The 19,856-nt window shown below is 51.6% G+C and overlaps 1 protein-coding gene across 1 annotated transcript in view; it reads left to right on the top strand.

The window, feature by feature from the left end:
- Nucleotides 1-756: 756 nt before the first annotated feature.
- Nucleotides 757-19,856, top strand: part of MTMR4 (myotubularin related protein 4) — a 31,032-nt gene continuing 11,932 nt past the window's right edge. Inside the window, exons 1-7 of the mRNA XM_074160534.1 lie at nt 757-1,109; nt 3,512-3,601; nt 6,408-6,524; nt 7,210-7,292; nt 7,509-7,675; nt 9,105-9,201; nt 16,072-16,185. Of these exons, the coding sequence (XP_074016635.1) occupies nt 1,059-1,109; nt 3,512-3,601; nt 6,408-6,524; nt 7,210-7,292; nt 7,509-7,675; nt 9,105-9,201; nt 16,072-16,185 (719 nt within the window). The 5' untranslated portion in view covers nt 757-1,058. The remainder of the gene's footprint in view (nt 1,110-3,511; nt 3,602-6,407; nt 6,525-7,209; nt 7,293-7,508; nt 7,676-9,104; nt 9,202-16,071; nt 16,186-19,856) is intronic.

The following is a 19,856-nucleotide window of genomic DNA, read 5'->3' as shown; positions in this document are numbered from 1 at the left end:
GGATTAATGAAGGGCCAAAGTTTAATTTTGCATTTTAAGAAAGATTCTTACTCTGGCTCAGTGGTGGGAGGCAGAGGGGCCAAGTGGCAGCTGGTGATGAAAATGGAGATGGCATTGCCCAGGAGGCTTCTGGAACGGGCTGTGACCTGGGCAGCTTGCTGGTTGCTCATGGGCTTGACGAAGAACAGGTAGTAAAGATCAGCTTCTGGGGGCAGAGAGCTGGGTATTCTGCTAAACCAGAGTGGCTGAAACCTCCCACGGGAACCAACCCTCCGGGGGTCAGTGAGGGGAGCGGGGCCAAGCTCCGGGTGCTGGTGGGAGACGGAGGCACCCAGCTACTCCCCACACCCACGGCAGCTCCTGGGAAGGAGGACTTAAAGGCTGGGGAGTGTTCAGCAGCGAGAAAGCATCGGGGCAGTCCCTTTGTCCTCCCCTCCCTGGCCAGGCAGAGAGGACCTGGGGCTGGCGGAGGCGGATCCCAGCCGGGCATGGGGAAGCATCGGCCGGGGTGGAGGGCTCGGTGCCGGGGCACGAAGCCTTCTTGCCGCTATTGTTCCCGGTGGTCCTGCACACGCCATCGGTGCGGCACAAGGCAGGTGCCGGTGACTCGGAGCGTGGCGGCCACGATTGTGTCTCCCGAGAAGCCACTCCGCTCGGCCACTGGGTGAGGAAGGGGCTGCGTGGCTGGTGTCCGCCCATGGGCAGGATGCCGGCCCTGCCTGTGGGGAGGGCCGATCCCTCCATCGCTCTCTCCATTTTCTGTCTCGCCTGTCAGGGAGACACTCAGATGGCAGAGCCCTGCTCGGCGGCCTGGGGAGGTAGGTGGAGTCTGGCCGTCCTCCGCCCGCCCTCCCTCCATTGTCAGCGGCAGCCGGCGGTGGTGGTGGCGGGCACCTGCTGGGGCCGCCGGTGGCAGGGATGCTCCTGCCCTTCGCGGCGGAGCGGGGAGGCTGCCGCAGTCCCCGCGCCAGGGTCTCGGAGCCGCTGCCGGCAGCAGCACAGGGACGGAGGAAGGAGATGCTGCTTGCGCCTGCCCGGCCCTGCTGCCGCCTGGGGAAATGAACATGAGTCTGCCAGGCCGCGTCTCCTGCTCCATGCTCAACTGCTTTGTAAGTCCTGCTTTTTTCCCCCCCTCTCTCCTCTCCTCCATGTAAGCCAGCTTCTCCCTCCAGCTCCTGTGCTGAGTCGGCTGCCCCAGATCAGGCCTGTCCTTGAGGCGGGGGCTGCGTTCGGATCCTCCTGCCCTGGATCTGCCCGGTCTGGCGCGCGGCCCCCCTGCCACGGGGGATCTCCTCTGCCTCCCACGTGCTGCCGCAGGATGCTGTGGTCCCCACCGGTGCTGTGCTGCCGCCCTGCCTGGGCCCAAGGGCACGGTGGGCTGAGTCGGCCGGAAGGCCCCAGGAAGCGTTCCGTGCCGTTCTGTGCCACGCAGGCTCCGGCCAGTCCTTGCTTGGAGCTGGAAAATTACCGTGAGAGAGCAGGCAGCCCCAGGGGAGCCCTGTGCTCCCGCCATGGCTACGGCCTGCAAGGCACGGGGGTGCAAGGCCCCCTCCTGTGCTGATGCTGCCAGGATGGTGCTGTGGGGGGGAGTCCTGAGCTCTGCATCTTCTATACCTTCGGGGAAAGGAGTTTCCTTGCTCAGAGGCAGATCTGATGCCCCTTTCTGCAGAAAGGCCCCCTCCCCCCCCCCCCTAAAAATGACTCCTGGCCAAATGGGCTCTGAGGGCATCAGGAGATGGGTGGCTTATGAAAAGAGCGGGTTCCTGAGCCCCCTGCCCTGCTGATGCCCCCAGACGGGGCTGTGTTGGGAGGGGATGCTCAGCCGCCCGCCCAGCCTTTGCTGCAGGCGAGGAGGAGCTCAAGGGCACCCAGGCCGGCGGAGGGCTCGGGCTGCCCTGTTCCAGTTCCGGCTACTCACTGGGATTTCTTTGCAAGCTGCAAAGTGGTGACGGGAGAGGAAGGGCATCTCTACTCCCTGCCCGCTGCACCGGCACGCAACACCCACCATCCCTTTGTGCTCTCCTGGGCTAGCAGCTCGGTCTCGGAGCGAGCCGCTGACAGGAGGGGCTACTGAACCCCCCATGGTCTCCAGCCCCCAACAGGGACCAGGTGAATGGGTGAGGAGGGGGGCAGTGCCATCGCCTCTGGCTGGGGCTGATGCCGAGTTCACTGCTGGCCACGAGCGGTGTGTGCACGGGTACCGCTGCTCCCGGGCAGGAGACGGGCTGCAGAGTCTGGCTGCCCTGTTCTGGGGAGCACCCCAGGTACCAGGGGGTGCCAAGGTGGCTGTTGGCAAAGTGAGGGGATTCAGCATGATTTTAGATATGACTGTATAACTGAGCTGAAAGGGTCAGGTTCTCATTTCTTCAGGTTGAAATTCAGGGTTCTGGCTTGCGTGACTTACCCAGAAAGATATTTCATTGTAAAATATTATTTAATGTTGACAGAACAGAGTATTTCCTAATAAGTGCTGGACCCTAGAGGAACTGTAGTTAGAGAGCAAGAGGCACTCCAAAGAGTGCATTCCCACGCCAAATACCCAGGGAAGTAGCACTGTCCTGGTCTTGCAGCAGGCGATTGTCCTCAGCTGAGGGTCTGGGTGCTGCTCACCCGTGCAGGGAGATGGTGGTGTGGCAGAGCGTGGGGTGAGGGCTGGACAAAAGAAGGACCCATGTTTTCATGAGTGACTGAAGATTCACGGGTCCCAAACTGAGACACCCTTTCCACTTTTCCAAAGATGGCATGTCTGGGCTCCATGTCTCCTCTCAGACCACTTCTCTGAGGCCTCCATGGGCTTTCCAGGGTGTCCGTCTGAGCAGGTTGGACACCTTCAGCTGCTCTGAGGACAAATGCCCTGCTTGGGTGCTGTAACCAGTCAGCAGTGCACGTTGGGTGCACTAGATGCTCTTGTTTAAGGGTTACATTTCACACTTGCGTATTCTCCTGGAAAAGCTTCGGGCTCTTCCCAGGTTTCTTGGGGCCAAGAGTGAAAATCATAGAATCATCTTGGTTGGAGGGGACATTTAAAATCATTGAGTCCAACCATCACCAAAATGAAGACTCCCCAAAGAACACAGTCCTTGTGAGAGTAAGAGGAGGAAGAGTAGGTCAAAGCTGGGCTGTAGATGGAAACCCTTTGTGTTACGGAGTTTCTGCTGCGATGCCGTAGTGAAGGTGGCAGGGTAAATTTGTCATTTGATGTGACAAACTGCTGTCCCATCGGTCTGAGATCCTATGCGTTGTCAAGCTGTATCTTCTTGGCTTTCCAAATACCACACAGCTGGAAGGGACTTGGAGACCTGTTTCAGTCTGTCACTGTGCGGTGGGTAATTCTGCAACAGCAGGAGGAGCTGCCGGGCTCCTGCAACGCAGAGAGCTCGGTCCGGAGGTGTTTCCATGCACAGGTCCAGGGGATCCCCATGGTATTGGGGTGCCAAGAGTATCCAGCAGCCTTGATTTTTGTCTTCTCATAAAAAATGCTGTCTGACGATGTGTTTTGTTTGCAATGCAGGGTGAGGAGGGCCCTCCCAGTTTGGAGTACATCCAGGCCAAGGATTTGTTCCCCCCGAAAGAGCTTGTAAAGGAGGAAGAGTCATTGCAGGTAAGGAAGTAAGAGAACCGAATCCATCCGCTCTGGGCTGCGGCAGGCTGGACTGGGGCAGTGGGAAACCTGAGGGCAGTTCTCCAGTCCAGGACAGGTTCTGGCGGCAGCAGGTGCTGTAGGTCACACTCGGACCAGTGAGTCCTTCCGTGTGCTTGGAGGCAGCTGACGGCGACTCTGTTGACCCTGGCCCTGCCTCCGCAGCCCTGCCAGGACACTGCGATTCCTACAGCATCGCCTCTGCCGCTTGGAAATGACGGCTGGAGCGTGATGCGATAGAGCTGTCCTGGGCATTCCCTGCCTGTGCTGACAGTGAGAAATCATGACGCTGCCTGCGGAGCTCTGCAGCAGGTAGACGCTGGCTGGGACAGGTCGAACATCAGGGCCAGGCTGTGCTCTGCGTAGTCATGGCGTTAATTGCGATGGATGATCTGGCCCTGATATACGTTGCTCCTGGCATTTTCCTGCTGCAGAGCTGTTGGAAAGAGAAACCTCTGTGTGGTGCCAGCCTCCTGCTGAAAAAGGCCCTTGAAAGAGCCCCCTGTGCAGCAAGGGCGATATTCTGAGCGGCAGGAGCCAAAGCCTCCTGCTGTTTCATAGAATGGTTTGAGTTGGAAGGGACCTTAAAGACCATCCAGTGCCACCCCCTGCCCTGGGCAGGGACACCTCCCACCAGACCAGGTTGCTCAAAGCCCCATCCAGCCTGGCCTTGAACCCCTCCAGGGATGGGGCAGCCACAGCTTCTCTGGGCAGCCTGGGCCAGGCTCTCACCACCCTCACAGCAAAGACTTTCTTCCCCAGATTTCATCTCAATCTCCCCTCTTTCAGTTTAAAACCCTTCCCCCTCGTCCTATGGCTCCCCTCCCTGATCAAGAGTCCCTCCCCAGCTTTCCTGGAGCCCCTTTAGGGACTGGAAGGGGCTCCAAGGTCTCCCCGGAGCCTTCTCTTCTCCAGGCTGAACCCCCCCAATTCTCTCAGCCTTGTCACCTCCTTTAATGTAGCCCACTGCCACCTTGTCCCAGTGCTTGTCATCCTCCTCCTGTGGCTGGAGCCACGCTCCCGTTGTATGTTCTTGCTGCTGTTGCAGTGTTTGGGTTTGCTCTGAGTGGTATCGTGTCTGTAAACGGTGCTGATAAAAGCAAGGAGTGAAACATGGAGGAGCTAAGGCAGCCAGGCAGGGGCAGGGGCCATGGCTCGGATCTGTGGGCAGCAGGAGGTGAAGCTGCTGAGCCCTTTCTGAGCTGGGACCACCAGAAGAGAATCTGCTTTAGTCTTCTGTGTGGAGGACCGTTACGTTCACCCCTCCCAAAGGGTAATTTGCCTTCAGTAAATTGTTATTCTCTTAATGCAAAGCAAAGTCTAAAAGGATGCCATTGGCTCGATAACAGGCTGCATTCAGGCACCTGTCAGGTTATTCCAGGATTTCCCTCTGTCAGTTCTTGCGGTTTTACCATCCCGTTTCTAATCTGTCTCCCTTCTGTTGCTGTGTGAGAGAGCCACGTAAGCAGGAGAAACATGTGCCAACTAAAAACAGCTCTGGCTCTCATGCATAAATAAACTGCAGAAATCAAGAGAGTATATTCTCTTAATGTCAAATAATTAACATTTTTAAAGGGTTTTCAGACAGGTGCCAGTCTAAGGTTGTTATTTTTGTACAAATAAGGGAGAGGTTGTTCATACAACTGTCACTTGCACATGAAGTCTGAAATTCAGGAAACTCAATGTTTAGGCAGCATATACCCAAGGCGTAGAAACAACTCAGTGATAAAGACAAGGCCGTCTGACTTGTACTAATTACAGTGTAATGAATTGGTTCCATCAGATGCCCTGTCTGGCAAGTGAAAGGCTCTGGCTGAAATAATAATTCTTCGTGACATTTTTTGCATAAATGATTACCAACATCACCTGGTGTAGGTGGCCTTTAGGGAAGAGTGAGGAGTTTACTTGGCTAAGGAAAAAGGGGGCTGGTGAATTTTAGGCTGTTCTGCCTTCTTTTTTTCTTTTTGTCTTTTAATACAAGAAAAGAAAGGTCACTCTTGGCCACCTCCCAGGAGCCCCTGTTTTAAAAATAGCTACGGTGTGTCTGGGCTGATAGGGAAAACTAGACAGACACTTGATTATCTGGATTATTTTATTTTTTTTTTTAAATCTAATACAGGTAACTTTAATGAAGTTTCCACAGTCAGGATATATCTCTATAGATAGAGATTACCTCTGAGCCTTGTTAGCAGATACTGGGCAAAACTTTGATTCATTTCCTTACCTGGATTGGTATCAGTGGGTCTTGTAATGCTGCTAGGAGCCCCCTTTGTTTAAATGCCGCAGCAGGACCCCATGTGGGACCTATCTCTTGGGGCAGAGGGCTCCGATCCTGTCGGCTCTGCCTGGAGCTGTGCAGAGCTCTCCCCAGCTCGGGTCTGAGTGGTGCCGGACGTTGTGTCCTTCGTCACCCCACTCGTGCCAGGGCTGTGTTCACCCTCTCTAAAAAGCAGGGACCATAAAGCCCTCTGCCCCCGTGCAGCACCCTCGTGGCCAGATGGTGTTTGAGGTCACATCTCTCCTCGACAAGCAGTTGTCCATCAGGAGGTGTCCGGTGGTTCCCAAGGCATTCTTGAAAGAAGATCCACCACGTGGGGCTGGGCAGTGGGTACCGGTGCTGTTGGTGGTCCCTGCTCTCAGTGCACAACGAGCACATTGCTGTGCTTGATTTCCCGCAGGAGATGTCCCCCAGGGGCAGTTGGAAGAGCGGTTCATGGTATTTATGGTACACAAAGTGTGTCCTGAACCGGTGCTGTCTCCCTTCCAGGTCCCGTTCACCGTGTTGCAGGGCGAGGGAGTGGAGTATCTTGGCCATGCAAACGATGCTGTGATCGCCATCTCCAACTACCGGCTTCATATCAAATTCAAGGATTCTGTGATCAATGTAAGTCTGGATCTGCCTGTTCCTGCTGCCTGGACCAAGCCTCTTGCAGTGTTTGGGGGGTAGGGGAGGGTGGGCAGGGGTGAGATAAGCCATTTCTGTGGTCTGTGGTGCGGGAACTGGGCCTCTTGAAGGATGCCAAGCCTGATGCTGCCTCTCGTTACTGCTGCTCATGCTGTTGCTGTTTTGCTGCTGCATTTGGGGGTGTGGATGGGCCTTTCTTTTGGGTAATAATTAGATCTTTCCTTTGCTGTTCTCTTAAAATTCAAGCATTAAATTTGGCATTTTTAAGACTCGCAGGCCAGTTTTAATGAGACTTCTCCTACCTGGAGACCAGTAACTGAGAGTCAGACAGTGAGAGCCTGAGGCATTTCTTCACTGTCTTCACTTGCTATCTTTTATTGCAGCTTTTGTTTGGCTCCGTTACCTCTGCTTGTCTGGATGCCATTTACTCAATAACTGGCCCCAGGTGGGAAACTACCCAGGGACAGAATAGAAATTGGAATAGTAATTGTCGAAGGAGGCTCTGCGCTGAGTCATGAAGCTGCATAAACCTCGGAGTGGGTTTGTAGCTGGAACTAGAAGCTCACGATTGTTGATGGAGCCGTGACTGTTCGTGATGGGCCCGCGGGCAAGGCTGCCGTGGGATGTGGGATGTCTTGTCATGCCCTACATCTGTCCCTCGCAGGTGCCTTTGAGGATGATGGAAAGCGTGGAGTGTCGGGATATGTTCCAGCTTCACATCGTCTGCAAGGACTCCAAAGTGATCAGGTATCCCTTTTACTGCTCTGCCGTAGGTGCCGCTGCAGGCCAGTTGCCACCATCAGCTCTGCTGTCTGCCCCTGTGCTGCCCTTGGAATCGAGCTGTTCATGGCTGAGGTTACTAAGACTCGGTGCTTTGCTCCTGATTAAGCCTGGTTAAGTGGAGCAGAGTTCCTTGTCTGTGTGAACGTACCCACCAAGGATGATTTGTGTTTGGATTTGCAGGTGCCATTTTTCCACCTTTAAGCAGTGCCAGGAGTGGCTGAAGAGGCTGACTCGAGCCATTGCCCGCCCTGCTAAGCCTGAGGACCTCTTTGCGTTCGCCTACCATGCATGGTGCTTAGGAGTCTGTGTTGATGAGGAGGATCAACATGCACACCTCTGCCGTCCAGGTAAGGTCCTGGCCCCACAGTCCCCTTCCTGCTCTTTTGGCCAGAATTTGCAATGCAATTTGAACTCTTGTTCATAACCTGATGTCTGGCGAGGTCTTAAGCTCTGCTGTGGCCATAGCCTAAGTTCATCTTGCTGAGGGACATCCTGTACCTGGCTTGGAGATCCAGCTGATGGCCAAATGCAGCTGGATAACAAGCACAGTAAAAGGAATAATAGTAATAAGCACAATAAAGAGCATTCTGAGCCAGCAACACATAAGCAGCTTTTCCCTTTCTCCTTGTGAATGTAGAAAACAAACTTTAGTATTCTCAGCATGATGACAGAGAGCTCAAGCAGTCTTGTCCCTGGCTGGGAAACATCAGCAGCTTTGAGGCAACATAATTAATACGAGTCCATCTGCATCTCTTCTCCAACACCTCGAAATGCCATGACATTCAATGAGCAGCTCCGTGGAGATGTCTGGCTCCTGCTTACACAGGCAGAAGTGAAATCTTTGAATCCATAAGGAAAAAAAAACAGAGCTGTGATGGTGCCCTCGTGTGGATCGGGAGTTTCCTTTCTCTGGGAACACAAAGTTCACTGACAGTTGCTTTGTCTTTAAACAGCTTCAGCATGAATAAAAGGGGATTAAAATGAGCGACAAGCCTGTCTTTAGACTTGAGAATGTGCTGGTGTTAGAGGAGAGAAGCAGTGGCCTGGATTAAATGTCCGTACACAGGCTGGGCTGGAGGGTTGGGGTTGAGGATTGTTGCTGAAAGGGATACCAAACAGAAACGGAGAGAGGAAAGGCAAACTGCCTGTTCTTACCCTGTCCCAAACACCAACAGTTGGGAGATATTTGCTGCCGCCTCCTTCAGAGGAAGTATTATTCTGGAGTATAAACAAACTTATCTGTGAAAATTGTTGCTGCAGGATATGAATGAGGCAAAGAGCTTTGTAGTATTTATTTAGTAACAACTTTTGATACTCGAGCAACAAAGACATCCAGAGTTTGTACGGCGAGGCCAAAACATAGGAGAGCAAACCCTGAGTCAGGCTGAGAGCGCAGTCTGGGAGAAGGAACTGCGGGGGGGAGGTGCTCAGTAGTCCTCTGCCCGGGGGTTCCTGACATCTCCTTTGGAAGCCATCTCTGTCAGAAGGGCAAAAGTGGGTTAAATTAACCCCCTTCACTCCCACACTGACGTGAGAAGGCTGTTTCCATGCTGCTGTGTGCTCTGAGACTGGGAGGTCATCCGACTTGACAAAAGAAGCAGAGGAACCCACACGCGGGGCGAGTCTTTTTGGCTTCTGAAGCAGGATCCCTGCCATCCAGCTGTGTGGGAGTGTCTCCCCAGCCTGTGACAGTTGCTGTGGAGCCACCGCCAACAGGGTTAGATTTCATCAGTTCTGCTCAGCTGTCAGTCAGTGCCCTGTGCTCTGCTCTTCCAGGAGACCATGTGAGATACCGCTTTGAAATGGAGCTGGTGAGGATGGGCTTCGACTTGCAGAACGTCTGGCGCGTCTCTGACATCAACAACAATTACAAGTGAGTGTTTCACCACCAGGTTCTCCCCTCTCTCCTCTTTCCTCACCTTCTTCCATTTGCAATCCCCTTGTGGAGCAGTGGATGAGTCAGACCCCAGCTAATCCTCCTTCCTGCCTTGATAGCCCTCAGGCAGATCAGCATATGAGCCAGATCCCCTTTCGTTCTGCCCTTCACATGATGGAACTGAGGAAGGAATGCAGCCCAAACACCAGAGCTAGCAGCACCTCTAAATGCTGCCTCATGTAGTTTATAATGTGGCGGCCATAATTCATCCATGAAGATGTTCTGGAGTCTTGGAGGAACTGTCCCTCATAGGGCTGCTTTTCTGGTCAGTCATTCTCTCTAAAATGCTCACGCTGTTTGAAATTAGAAATACCAAGTTTTTATAAAGTCAGGCAGCTTTTCAGCTTAGTTGAGAAACAGGATGAGCCAGGGGAGGGCTGTCAGGATGCTCGGAAGTCTGGGGAGTCATAGAATCACAGAATGGTTTGGATTGGAAGGGACCTTAAAGACCATCCAGTGCCACCCCCTGCCCTGGGCAGGGACACCTCCCACCACACCAGGTTGCTCAAAGCCCCCTCCAACCTGGCCTTGAACCCCTCCAGGGATGGGGCAGCCACAGCTTCTCTGGGCAGCCTGGGCCAGGCTCTCACCACCCTCACAGCAAAGAATTTCTTCCCCACATCTTGTCTCGATCTCCCCTCTTTCAGTGTCAAACCGTTCCCCCTCATCCTATGGCTCCCTTCCCTGATCCAGAGTCCCTCCCCAGCTTTCCTGGAGCCCCTTGAGGGACTGGAAGGGGCTCGAAAGTCTCCCCGGAGCCTTCTCTTCTCCAGGCTGAACCCCACCAACTCTCTCAGCCTGTCCTCACAACAGAGGGGCTCCAGCTCTTGCAGCATCTCCATGGCCTCCTCTGGCCCCGCTCCAGCAGGTCCATGTCCTCCTGTGCTGTGAATGAGCAAGACTCATTCAGTCTGGTGCAGAAGAGTCCAAGGGGTGATCTACTTGCAGGCTACAGCTGCTGGAAGGGCAGTTACAAAGCTGATAGAGTGAAACCCATCTTCTGACTGTGTCCGGTGACTGAACAGAGGCAATGGCCACAAGTTGCAGTTTGGGAGGTTCAGACTAGACGTGGGAGGGGAAAAAAACATTCCCCAGGAGAGCGGTGCCATGCTGGGAGAGATCCCCAGAGAGGTGGGCGTTCTCTGTAATCGCAGCATTTCAGGTCTGGGATGATCTAGTGCTGGAGGTGGCCCCTGTGGGTGGGTGTCTAGAGATCTCTAGAAGGTCTTTCCCACCAGCACGTCAGTGATTCCAGCCTATCTTCTGCTCCTGGAGAAGAGCATGGGAGCTCTTGGAGAAGCGCTGCTGCATTCTTTGCAGCAGGTGGCATTAAGCCAACAGGATTTTATTAAGCTTTGACAGATGTATTCATGTCTGCATTCCCTATAATCCTTTCCTTGAAATGACTGGTATCCCTCAGTCTTTTTTCTGTGTCTCGGCCAGTAGAGGCATCCCCATCGCCTGGACATCGAACAGTTTCAGGTCACCACTTCCTTTTGGAGACCATGGGAAGCCTTGGGCACGAGTCTGGGGAAATCCCCGTGGAGTTCTGCAGTGTGCTGCCTCTTCTCTGCTCTCTTCCTCCGGAATCCAGGCAGCAAGCACTAGATTTGCGTGTTCATTTTTAGTTTTTACGTGGCCATACTGACCACATCATTGCTGTTGGAACCGCGTTGTTGCTTTTGGACATTTAACGTGACTTTGATGGCATTTACGCACTTTCTCCAAGGATGCCCTGAGTGTACAGCCTGCAGGTCCCTGTCCTGGGTAGAGTTTCTGCATGTCTTTGAGATGGTCAGGCTTTCTCCTGCTGCTGGATTTTGGGATGTGGTTCCCTCTGACTATTTCAGAAAGTTCAACTTGGATTGACCATCTGCGGTTCACTTCCTGGCCAGTAATACATAGCCATTGGCCGACTTCTCTAAAGACAGATGTTTTATTTCCAAACAAACCAGGGAAGGAAGAACTTGAAACAAACCTCAGCAGGCTGGATGCAGGCCTGGCTTTGCTTCCTTCTATCTGCTGAGCTCCTACCTGGGGATCTTGGCAGGTCTGGGCTTCCTGCAGACATCCCAAGATCTTAGGTGGTGTAATTTGCTTGTGCAACTCAGAAACCAGTTCTCTCTCTCGCTGCTTCGGGGAGTGTGTCTTTAAATCCTGCCTTGGCTTTTGATCATTGCCACCTGCCTCTATTCACAGGAATCGGGTTACTTTTTAACTGTTTATAGTCCTTTTATCTTTTATTTCCCAGCATTGGCAAAACAGTGTTGTTAGAGACAGGATACTCCAAGGTAATGGCTTTGTTCATTGTCTTTCAAGTCTGTTCCGAGATGTCCTTATCTGGAAATTATTATCTTCTTCCTGGCGACAGCCATCATAAAGTTAGAGCAATACAAGCATATAACAACCACTCCTTCGGTCTTGATAAAAGTCTACTGTTTCAGCGTACAATGATAATAAAATTATGCCATGATCTCTCCGTGGCTCTCCCATCCTCGCTGTGCCCAGGGGAGGGGGTACATTCTGGCATTCCCCACGGTGCACCCATGTCTGAGATGAGAGTTGTTTCCTGTCGGCATTAATGCTGCTGGGTTCGGTGCACGCCTGGTTCCTTCAAAAAGGAAAAACCTTTTGCCTTTCCTTCAGTCTTGATGCTCATTTTCAACTTTCATGTTTTAACAACTGTGGTTTTATTTATTTTTGACTTTTTGAGGAAAAAGCTGTCTGGAGTTCTGTGTCACTGGTTTAGACAGCTGATGTTTCCTACTTGTTTCTGTGGCTGCTCTTAATTCATATTTTGTCTTATTTTGTTCCAATTCTCTACAAATTTTAAGGCTATCCTTTGCTTTTATTGGAAAAGTGATAATTAGTGTTCTTGCTTGTTTTTGCCATGTGAATGTGTAGATAACAAGTCTGCAAGGACTGTTAGCGATAAAGCGGGTGGTTTTGTGTTCTGAGGAAGATCTTTCCCACTGGTCTTTGGTAGGTCCCTGTCCATGGCTCGTGCCGATGGACACATTTGTGGGGTTACAGCAATCTTTTGCTGGGACCAAACCTCACGGTTTCAGAAATGTCTCATTCTCTGTCCTGAGTCCCGGCAGTGTTTCAGGCCGCTCCTCCGTGACCTGCGATGCTTCGCTGTTGGTCTCTTCCCCGTGGCACGTGAGTTTATTGCACAGTGCAGGGACAAGCGTGGTTCCCCTCAGGACTCCCTGTGTTGTGAAAAATACTCGTTGAAGTTCTGTACTATGTCTTATCTCTTCAAGACTTACTGTTTCAGAAGGGGAGCCTCCATCAAGTCCTTGGTGAGCCACCTGTTAAACCCCCTACACACACACAGAGCCGCACAAATACCCCTTCATAAAACCCCTTCTGAAAGTCCCAGTGGAGTGTCAGGCGCAGGAGCTGTATCTCCTCGCTCCGTGATGTGTCCAGCAAACTCTCCGTATGTGCGGCGTGACCTCCCTCCACAAAAGCCATGTTGACCCTTCCCAGGTGTGCTGTATTTACCCTCTACCCTCTGTGACAGCCCCTGGCTTTGCACAGGAGTGGGACTCCAGCTGTTTCCCACGTTCGGCCCAGAGAGCAGTTCACAGACCCGATCCCGTGTTTGCCACCCCCAATTCCCCGGCCCCAGGCCAATGTCAGCAATGCCTCACACATCCCAGTTAATCATTCACCCGGCGCCCATCTGGGGCGCTGTAGAAATGTTGAGCATTATCTAGTCCTGGTGATTAGTTCCTCCTGGCTCCTGGCAGATGGTTCTCAAACTTCCCCTGCAGAAGTTTCCACTTGAAATCTATTCTTGTGCCTTGTTCCTGATAAAACAGGGTCAGGTCTGGCAGCTTCTCTGTGGGCTCTTCTGTTCATCAACGCAAATAGCTTTGATTTTCTGCTGTGATCTTGCTGATCTATCAGACCTTCAGCTTCGGTGGCAGGCTGATACCTGTTTGGAAGAGGTCTTCAGAGTTTTAATCTTAACAGGTCATTTCTCAAAAACTGCCTCAAAAAAACGTGTCTCCTTTTTACTGCTTTTTCTTTTAATTCAGGTGCATGTTTGGCTCCTCTCATGTCCTTTGGAAACATGTTCCCTCTTTGAAGGATGTCCTTTTATTTCTAAAATCCTTCTTTAGTTCGCTGTTTAACTCTGCCAGCTCTCCCTAGCTTTTTGATGCGTTTGATACTACCATTGAATAGTGTGTTTAAGTAACCATCGCGTTATCTGTAAGCTTTTTTTCTTTTTCTTTTTTTCTTCCCCTTTTCTGAAGCTGATCATTACTGTCAGGGAAGACTTGTCCCCTCAAAAAATATTCTTGAACTTTACTGTGTGATGAATACTGTAACGCAGTGATTTTTCAGTTTCTCTGTTTAGGAGCAGCTTAGGCCCAAAGGCAGAGTTACGTACTCTTGCGTTATTTGACTGGTGGCACCAAAAAGCAGCTGATCGCGTCTAAAAATGTCGCCTTTGTCTTGTGCATTATTGTGGCGCTTCTGTGTCTCATGCGGAAGCAGCACGAGTCTCCCATGGTGATCTCTGCCCTCGCAGCCTTTCTGAATCTCTTCCAGCCTCTCGTGGGTGTCATTACTGTCGCTCCAGTGGTTGGGAGCGTGGCCTCAGCCATGTCCTGTTTTTCTTCAGGCTTGGGATTTGAGTCCGTGCAGGGTCTGTGTTGCTTGTGGGTACTGGGAACTCTTGGCCTCACGCTTCTACCTTCATGTTTTCCTGGAACATACCACGCTTTGTTCACTAGCTCTGGTCTTTCCTACAAAGCTCTGAAATTTAGGGTACCACTAATAATCTTCCTTGTATCAAGTTTATAAGATGCTGTTAAATCAACATACTCATTTATCCTGGTCTCTCAGTTCCTCTACTTTATTTTTTGGAATTCTAGCCTAGAAGCTCAGGTCTGTCTTGCCTTTGTTGCCTGTTTTTATGCAGCTTGTTTAAATTTGGCTTAGCTTCTTGAGGCTCTCCTGTTTCTTACCTGAATATTATTGAATTCTGTCTTATTGCTTTCCTATGGCTACAGAATTTCAGTGACTTAACTCTTAGAAGATACGCTCCTGAACATCTGCTGGACTGACTCTCCCCGGTTTTTAGTCCCAGTCATCTCCTGTAATGTTTCATCTGAAGTGCCAGAGAACTGATTCTGTTTTCATTTCGATGAAGCCCATTCTTCTTGTACAGACTCCTGTATTCCAAAAGTTCCTCCAGACCTTTTAGCAGGTGCTAAGCCTCTTCCACATACCTTTATTCGCAGTCACACTTCAATGGTGCTCTGATTTCCTGACCAACTTTGCACATGGAATCTGAGGCATTTCAGAGATGTCCAGGCCTAGACATCCTACCACAGACATCCTGGGCTTCAGCTTCTTACCTGACAAGCTTTAATTTTGCTTCCTGGATTCCTCTTCCTCACCCTGTTGTTTTTATCCCAGAGACCAGCCTTGCCTTCTGCCTGGGGCTTTCTGAGAAGCTGTCTAGACGCTGTGTGAAGTGCCATCTTCTAACCTGGCAGGCAGCTTCTCACTAGCATCACAAACTAAATAATATGAAGCGCTGTGTCGTGCCCGTTGCCATCAGCGGGGACAGCCTGGGCTCAGGGGAACACCAGGTCACCCTCTGGAGCTTGCCAGCTGGGTAGTTTCACCCCCCTCAGTTCGCTTCCCATCTGCCCTGAAACATTCCTTCAGAATGATGTGGGCTGTAGCCTGGAGCTGGAGCTGCCCTTTTATGTTCCCTGTCCTGTGGGGCTCCGGCTGCCCCGGCTGCTGGAGCTCAGCGGGGCCAGGCAGGGCTTTGTCTCCGCTGCAGTAACTGGGAAGCCCCAGCACTCCTGGATTTTTACCTGTGCTTCATTTTACTTGTGTCACTCTCTCCCCATCTCCCTGGCACACTGTTTGGCTCTCCCCCTCTTTCCCTTGGCTCTCCTCTGCTGCTCATGGGTTTGCACTTGGGTTTTTAACATTTTTCTTGGGACTTAAGCATTGACAGCTTTGTTGCCTCTTCCCATCTCCCCCGCTCCCCACCAACTGAATTTCCATTTCGGCCAAACTGCTTTACGCTTCAGGTTTGTTCCGCTGTGGGTCTCCTTTGCCCATGGAGGAGCTGGGGTGCCCCGCTACTAGCTGTGCTCGCCGGGAGGCTCGTTCCCAGGGGAGTGGATCAGCAGGGACTTGACCGTCGCGTCCCTCTCGCTGCTGCCATGTGTGTGTTAGGCATTTGATTTCTTGGCCCCCCGCCAAACAAGGTAGTCTTTGAGATCCCCCTCATGTCATTTTATTATAGCATACACCAAATCAGTGTCGCCGTCTCTCTGGGCAGAGTTATGGCTTCCTTGCAGAGAAGTGTGTAAAGTTTATCAGTGGTGACCTGTTTTCTGCAAGGGAGAAAGCGGCAAATTATCATTAACCGGGAGCTGTGTGTGTTCCTGGGTTTGCAAGTGCTGCAAGAAAACCAAAACTCCAATAAGTTAATGACTGTTCCCCTAAACCCTTATGAATTCCAAAATCCAGAGGATGTTCCACAGGCACCCTGGGGAGTGCTGGGGTACTTGGCATGAGCCCAGAGGTGAGGCCTGAGGAGGAAGGAGGTTGTCTTCTCTCAGCTCGTTCCTGACAGTGCTTTTTGGGTCACTCTTCCCACATTGAGACTGTGCTGAGACAGATATGAAGAGGAAGAGCGAAAGTCCTGCGTGCTGAGTTTGGGGAAACGTGAGCTGCTCCCACCTTCTCTCTGCACAGCTTCTCTGGTGCAGATTTTTGATTGCCAACTCCTCATCTTGCTTCCCGCTTTCTTCTCTCCAGGCTTTGTTCCAGTTATCCCCAGAAGCTGCTGGTCCCTGTCTGGATCACCGATAAGGAGCTGGAGAACGTGGCTTCGTTCAGGTCGTGGAAGAGGATCCCTGTGGTGGTGTACAGGTAAGCACAAACCCAACCAGTGCTTCCCCCGAGCCCACCACAGCCACCCGTGTCCTCTTGCCCTTGCGCAGGGCGCTGTGGAACTGGGTTTACAGAGTGTGTGGGGCTGTGGAGCGAGGATCCTGGTCCTCACGCTGCCTCTTCCCTTTGCCTTCCACCTGAAAATATGCCTCTCTCAGGACTCCTCCTCCTCCCAGCACACACACACCAGCCTCTCCAGGCACAGTCTGCGGTAACACAGGGTGTTCTCCAGAAGGGACAAACAGTGTTCCAGTAGCTGTTGCTTCTTCTCTGCTTTCGGTTAGAGCTGAAGATGGGGGTGACTTTCTTCCTATGGGAGATGCAGCAAGAACACTGTCGAATTAAGGTTCACTCTTTGAGTTTCAAACCTTTTTCACAGTTTGGTACTTGCCTAGCTGCTGCTCCGCAAAAAAATCTCAGCAAAATGAGCCTGCTCTATGGCCCTGCTCTCAACTAGGTCTTCAGGCTTGGACCTGCCTTTTAATACCCAAGTGCAAATCACTTCTGTTTTGATGGAGTTCTGAGAGTTTGACAACATTTAGGTAAAGGAATGAAACCTTTGTGTTTGGCTGAATTTGTTGATTCAGTAGCTGGTAAATATACGGAGTACCCGTTCCCTGGTCAGCCTTCCAAAAATAATCTATAGAGGGGGATGCAGGAGGCCAGGCAGCAAATAAAGCAGGGCCTTTCAGGGGAGGGAGGTATTTTCTCATTTAACGCATCTTCTGGGAGACTGACACGTTAGAAACACACGGGAGGCTGGTTGGGTGGGTGTAAAACGTACATTAAAGTTTCTAGCCTTAAACTCTGTGGTAGCAATTACTAAATCCAAATATAAAAAAACTTTGAAAATATCTGAGCGTCACGGTGAAGGACAGCCCTGGGAAGTACAAAAGCCAGGAAACAAACACAGGGAGTTTACAGGTACCTTAATTCTCCGTTTCCATGTTACATGGTTTGCTGTTAGATGCTGGCAAAGCACAGTGTGTTCCTTCTAGAGGCGCTAAATCCCACAGCAGAGTAACAGCGAGCGCTGCTTATCGTATGGAGCCCTTCCCTCTCGGTAGCCAAGTCAGCTAAGAAGTTAATTGTATTTGTGATTACTTTTGCTAAAAATGGCCTGGCACTGGGGACTGTCCCAGTGTGACTCCCCACCCGAGGGCAAAGCCCTCTCTTTTTGCTACTCTAACAATTATTTTGTTCCTTCTTTATAATATCGCTGTAATGGTACCCAGTAATTTACTGGCTGAGCTGCCACCCTGTGCAGCCAGGGATCAGATTAGAAGATGCTGACAAGTGATGTTACAAGATGGGACGAGTGTTTGCCTGTGTATATCTCATTTTCTCGCACTCTTTAGCCTTTGCTCTCAAGATTGAAGTCTTTTGGGCAGGAGGGTCCGTGAGGGCCATGGCTGCTTTGGGAGTGCCTTGTGCTATGTGGAAGGGAAGTAATGAAAAGCCTCACTCTCAGCTGCTCCTCACTCATAGTTCAGGAGAGCATGGACGAGTGTGTGCATCCCAGGGACTCTGTAACCACAGCACTGTCAGGGAGACTTCAGAGCTTTTGGAGAGCAAGGCTGGATTCATTGGGTTATAGTCAGATCTGTAAAACATGACACCAAAGGTACCACATTATCAGTTTTCTTTAAAAAAAAAATATAATTTAGCTGTTAAGCAAAGCAGAAATTCAGGTCTCCATCCCTGAGTCCTCAGTGGAGATGTGCAGGAGAGATGCAGGAGCCTCCAGGCACAACTCACTTTTAAAACAAGGCAAAGGATGCAATTAATTATTTAGCTGACTACAGAGGCAGACGGGCATTGGATGCCAGCTCCTCCTTATTACTCTCTGTCTGCACAGCCACCTTCAGAAGACCTTGGGACTACATTAGTGAGAGAGCTCCTCGCAGACACTCGCACCACCGTTGCCCGTGTTGGTGCTGCAGTGGCTGCCAGGGAAGCAGTGGGCAAACGGTGGATGTTTCTCCTGCCCTGTGCCTGAGCCCTCGGTCTCAGGCTCTCAGATCATGCCAGGGCGAGCCAGGAGCTGAACCCAGAGACTGGGAAATGAAAGCACTCACACACGTTCAGCACAGTTGGGAACCTTTCGCCGACAGCTCTGTAAACCCTCTCTCACCTCTTTCTTGTGTTTTAAGCTAAAGCTGCTTGACTTTGCATTGATATATGCAAAGTCAAATAACAGGGGACTTGAGAAATGTTAGTTGATGCTTTCTGGATGGTTGTTATCTGTTAAATGGCATAGAATCATAGAATGGTTTGGGTTGGAAGGGACCTTAAAGACCATCCAGTCCCACCCCCTGCCCTGGGCAGGGACACCTCCCACCAGACCAGGTTGCTCAAAGCCCCATCCAGCCTGGCCTTGAACCCCTCCAGGGATGGGGCAGCCACAGCTTCTCTGGGCCACCCTGCACTAACAGTATCAGAAGTGCTCTAGCCTCCTGCTCTGAATGAATCCGGGGGTAAAAGCTCAACTGCTGAGCTACAAAGGCACCTCATACTCCAGCTTTGGATTCTGAAAGAGTCTCGAGTCATTAAAACTAAACTGAGGATAAGAATAGTTTTGTCCACAAAAGTTACAACACAGTGGCACCTTCTGCCATTCCAGTTTCAAGAAAGGAGCTTTTTTTCTTTGAGACAAACCTCCACAAAAATCCACAGTAAGAAAAGACCTGAAATGCTCCATAGGCTCGTGGCAGGGAGACGAGGAAGGGAACGCAGAGTTGAGCTGGGGCTGCTCCCCTGCCCTGGGGAGCTTGTTGCCAGCTCAGTTGTGGTGTTGGTCCCTGCGTTGGCCCCTGCTATGCTTTCTGCTTGCCGATGGCTTCACGCTCATCGGTGGTGGCCGGATTTCCTTGTGTTTATTGGCACGTCATTCTGTCTCTTGCAACTGGCTACCTCAGGGCCATCCCCTGCCCAGCGCTTGTTGTGCTACTGAGAGTTTTGTGCTCCCAAGAAGTTTTCTGAGCTCCGTGCGACTCTTTGGCCATGTTTGTGGGTTTGTGTTAAGCAGGCTCCCCCTGCCTTCAGGTGGCCTACACAGCTAAACTCTTTTTCTGCCATCGCATCCCAGCAGCCTGTTGGGAGCAGCCCGGGCACAGCTCCTGCATCTCCCCAGGATGTGCTGAGGCGCTGCCTGGGAAGGAGCGGGCTGGCATGGGCCGAGGGCTGTGGGTGTGCTGAGAAACCCGCTGGGATGATCACAGGCTGGTGCTTGAGTCCACACCTTGGATTCGTTTCATTTACTCGTATAAACAAAGCCTTTGCTGCTCTTGGCATTAACCATCCTTGAGTGATCCTGAAGACGGGGATGGATCTCCCGGGAGTGACTGCTCGGTACGTCACCCCGCAAAACAGAACAGCAGCAGAGGGCACCGACAGAAGGGCCCCACAGTGTTCTGATGTAGCCGTACGTGGATATTATTTCTTTGGAAGTCTTCAGTTTAGAGTCTTCATCATTGTTATCTATGAGATGTCATTAATGATAATACATTTACTGTGTTTATTGGTAAGTTGCCTCAGGAGAAGAAGGGAACCTTGTCTCTGAGAAGCAAAACCGTTCCCACAGACCGCGGTCGGTGCTGGTGAGATACCGTGTCCCCCTGCTGGGGGGGAGCAAAGCCTTGGGGCGCTGG

Source organism: Numenius arquata, chromosome 18 (assembly GCF_964106895.1).
Source record: "Numenius arquata chromosome 18, bNumArq3.hap1.1, whole genome shotgun sequence".
In the NCBI taxonomy this organism is placed as follows: Eukaryota; Metazoa; Chordata; class Aves; order Charadriiformes; family Scolopacidae; genus Numenius; species Numenius arquata.
Note: the sequence above shows the minus strand (reverse complement) of the source record. Positions and strands in the feature narration are given on the sequence as shown.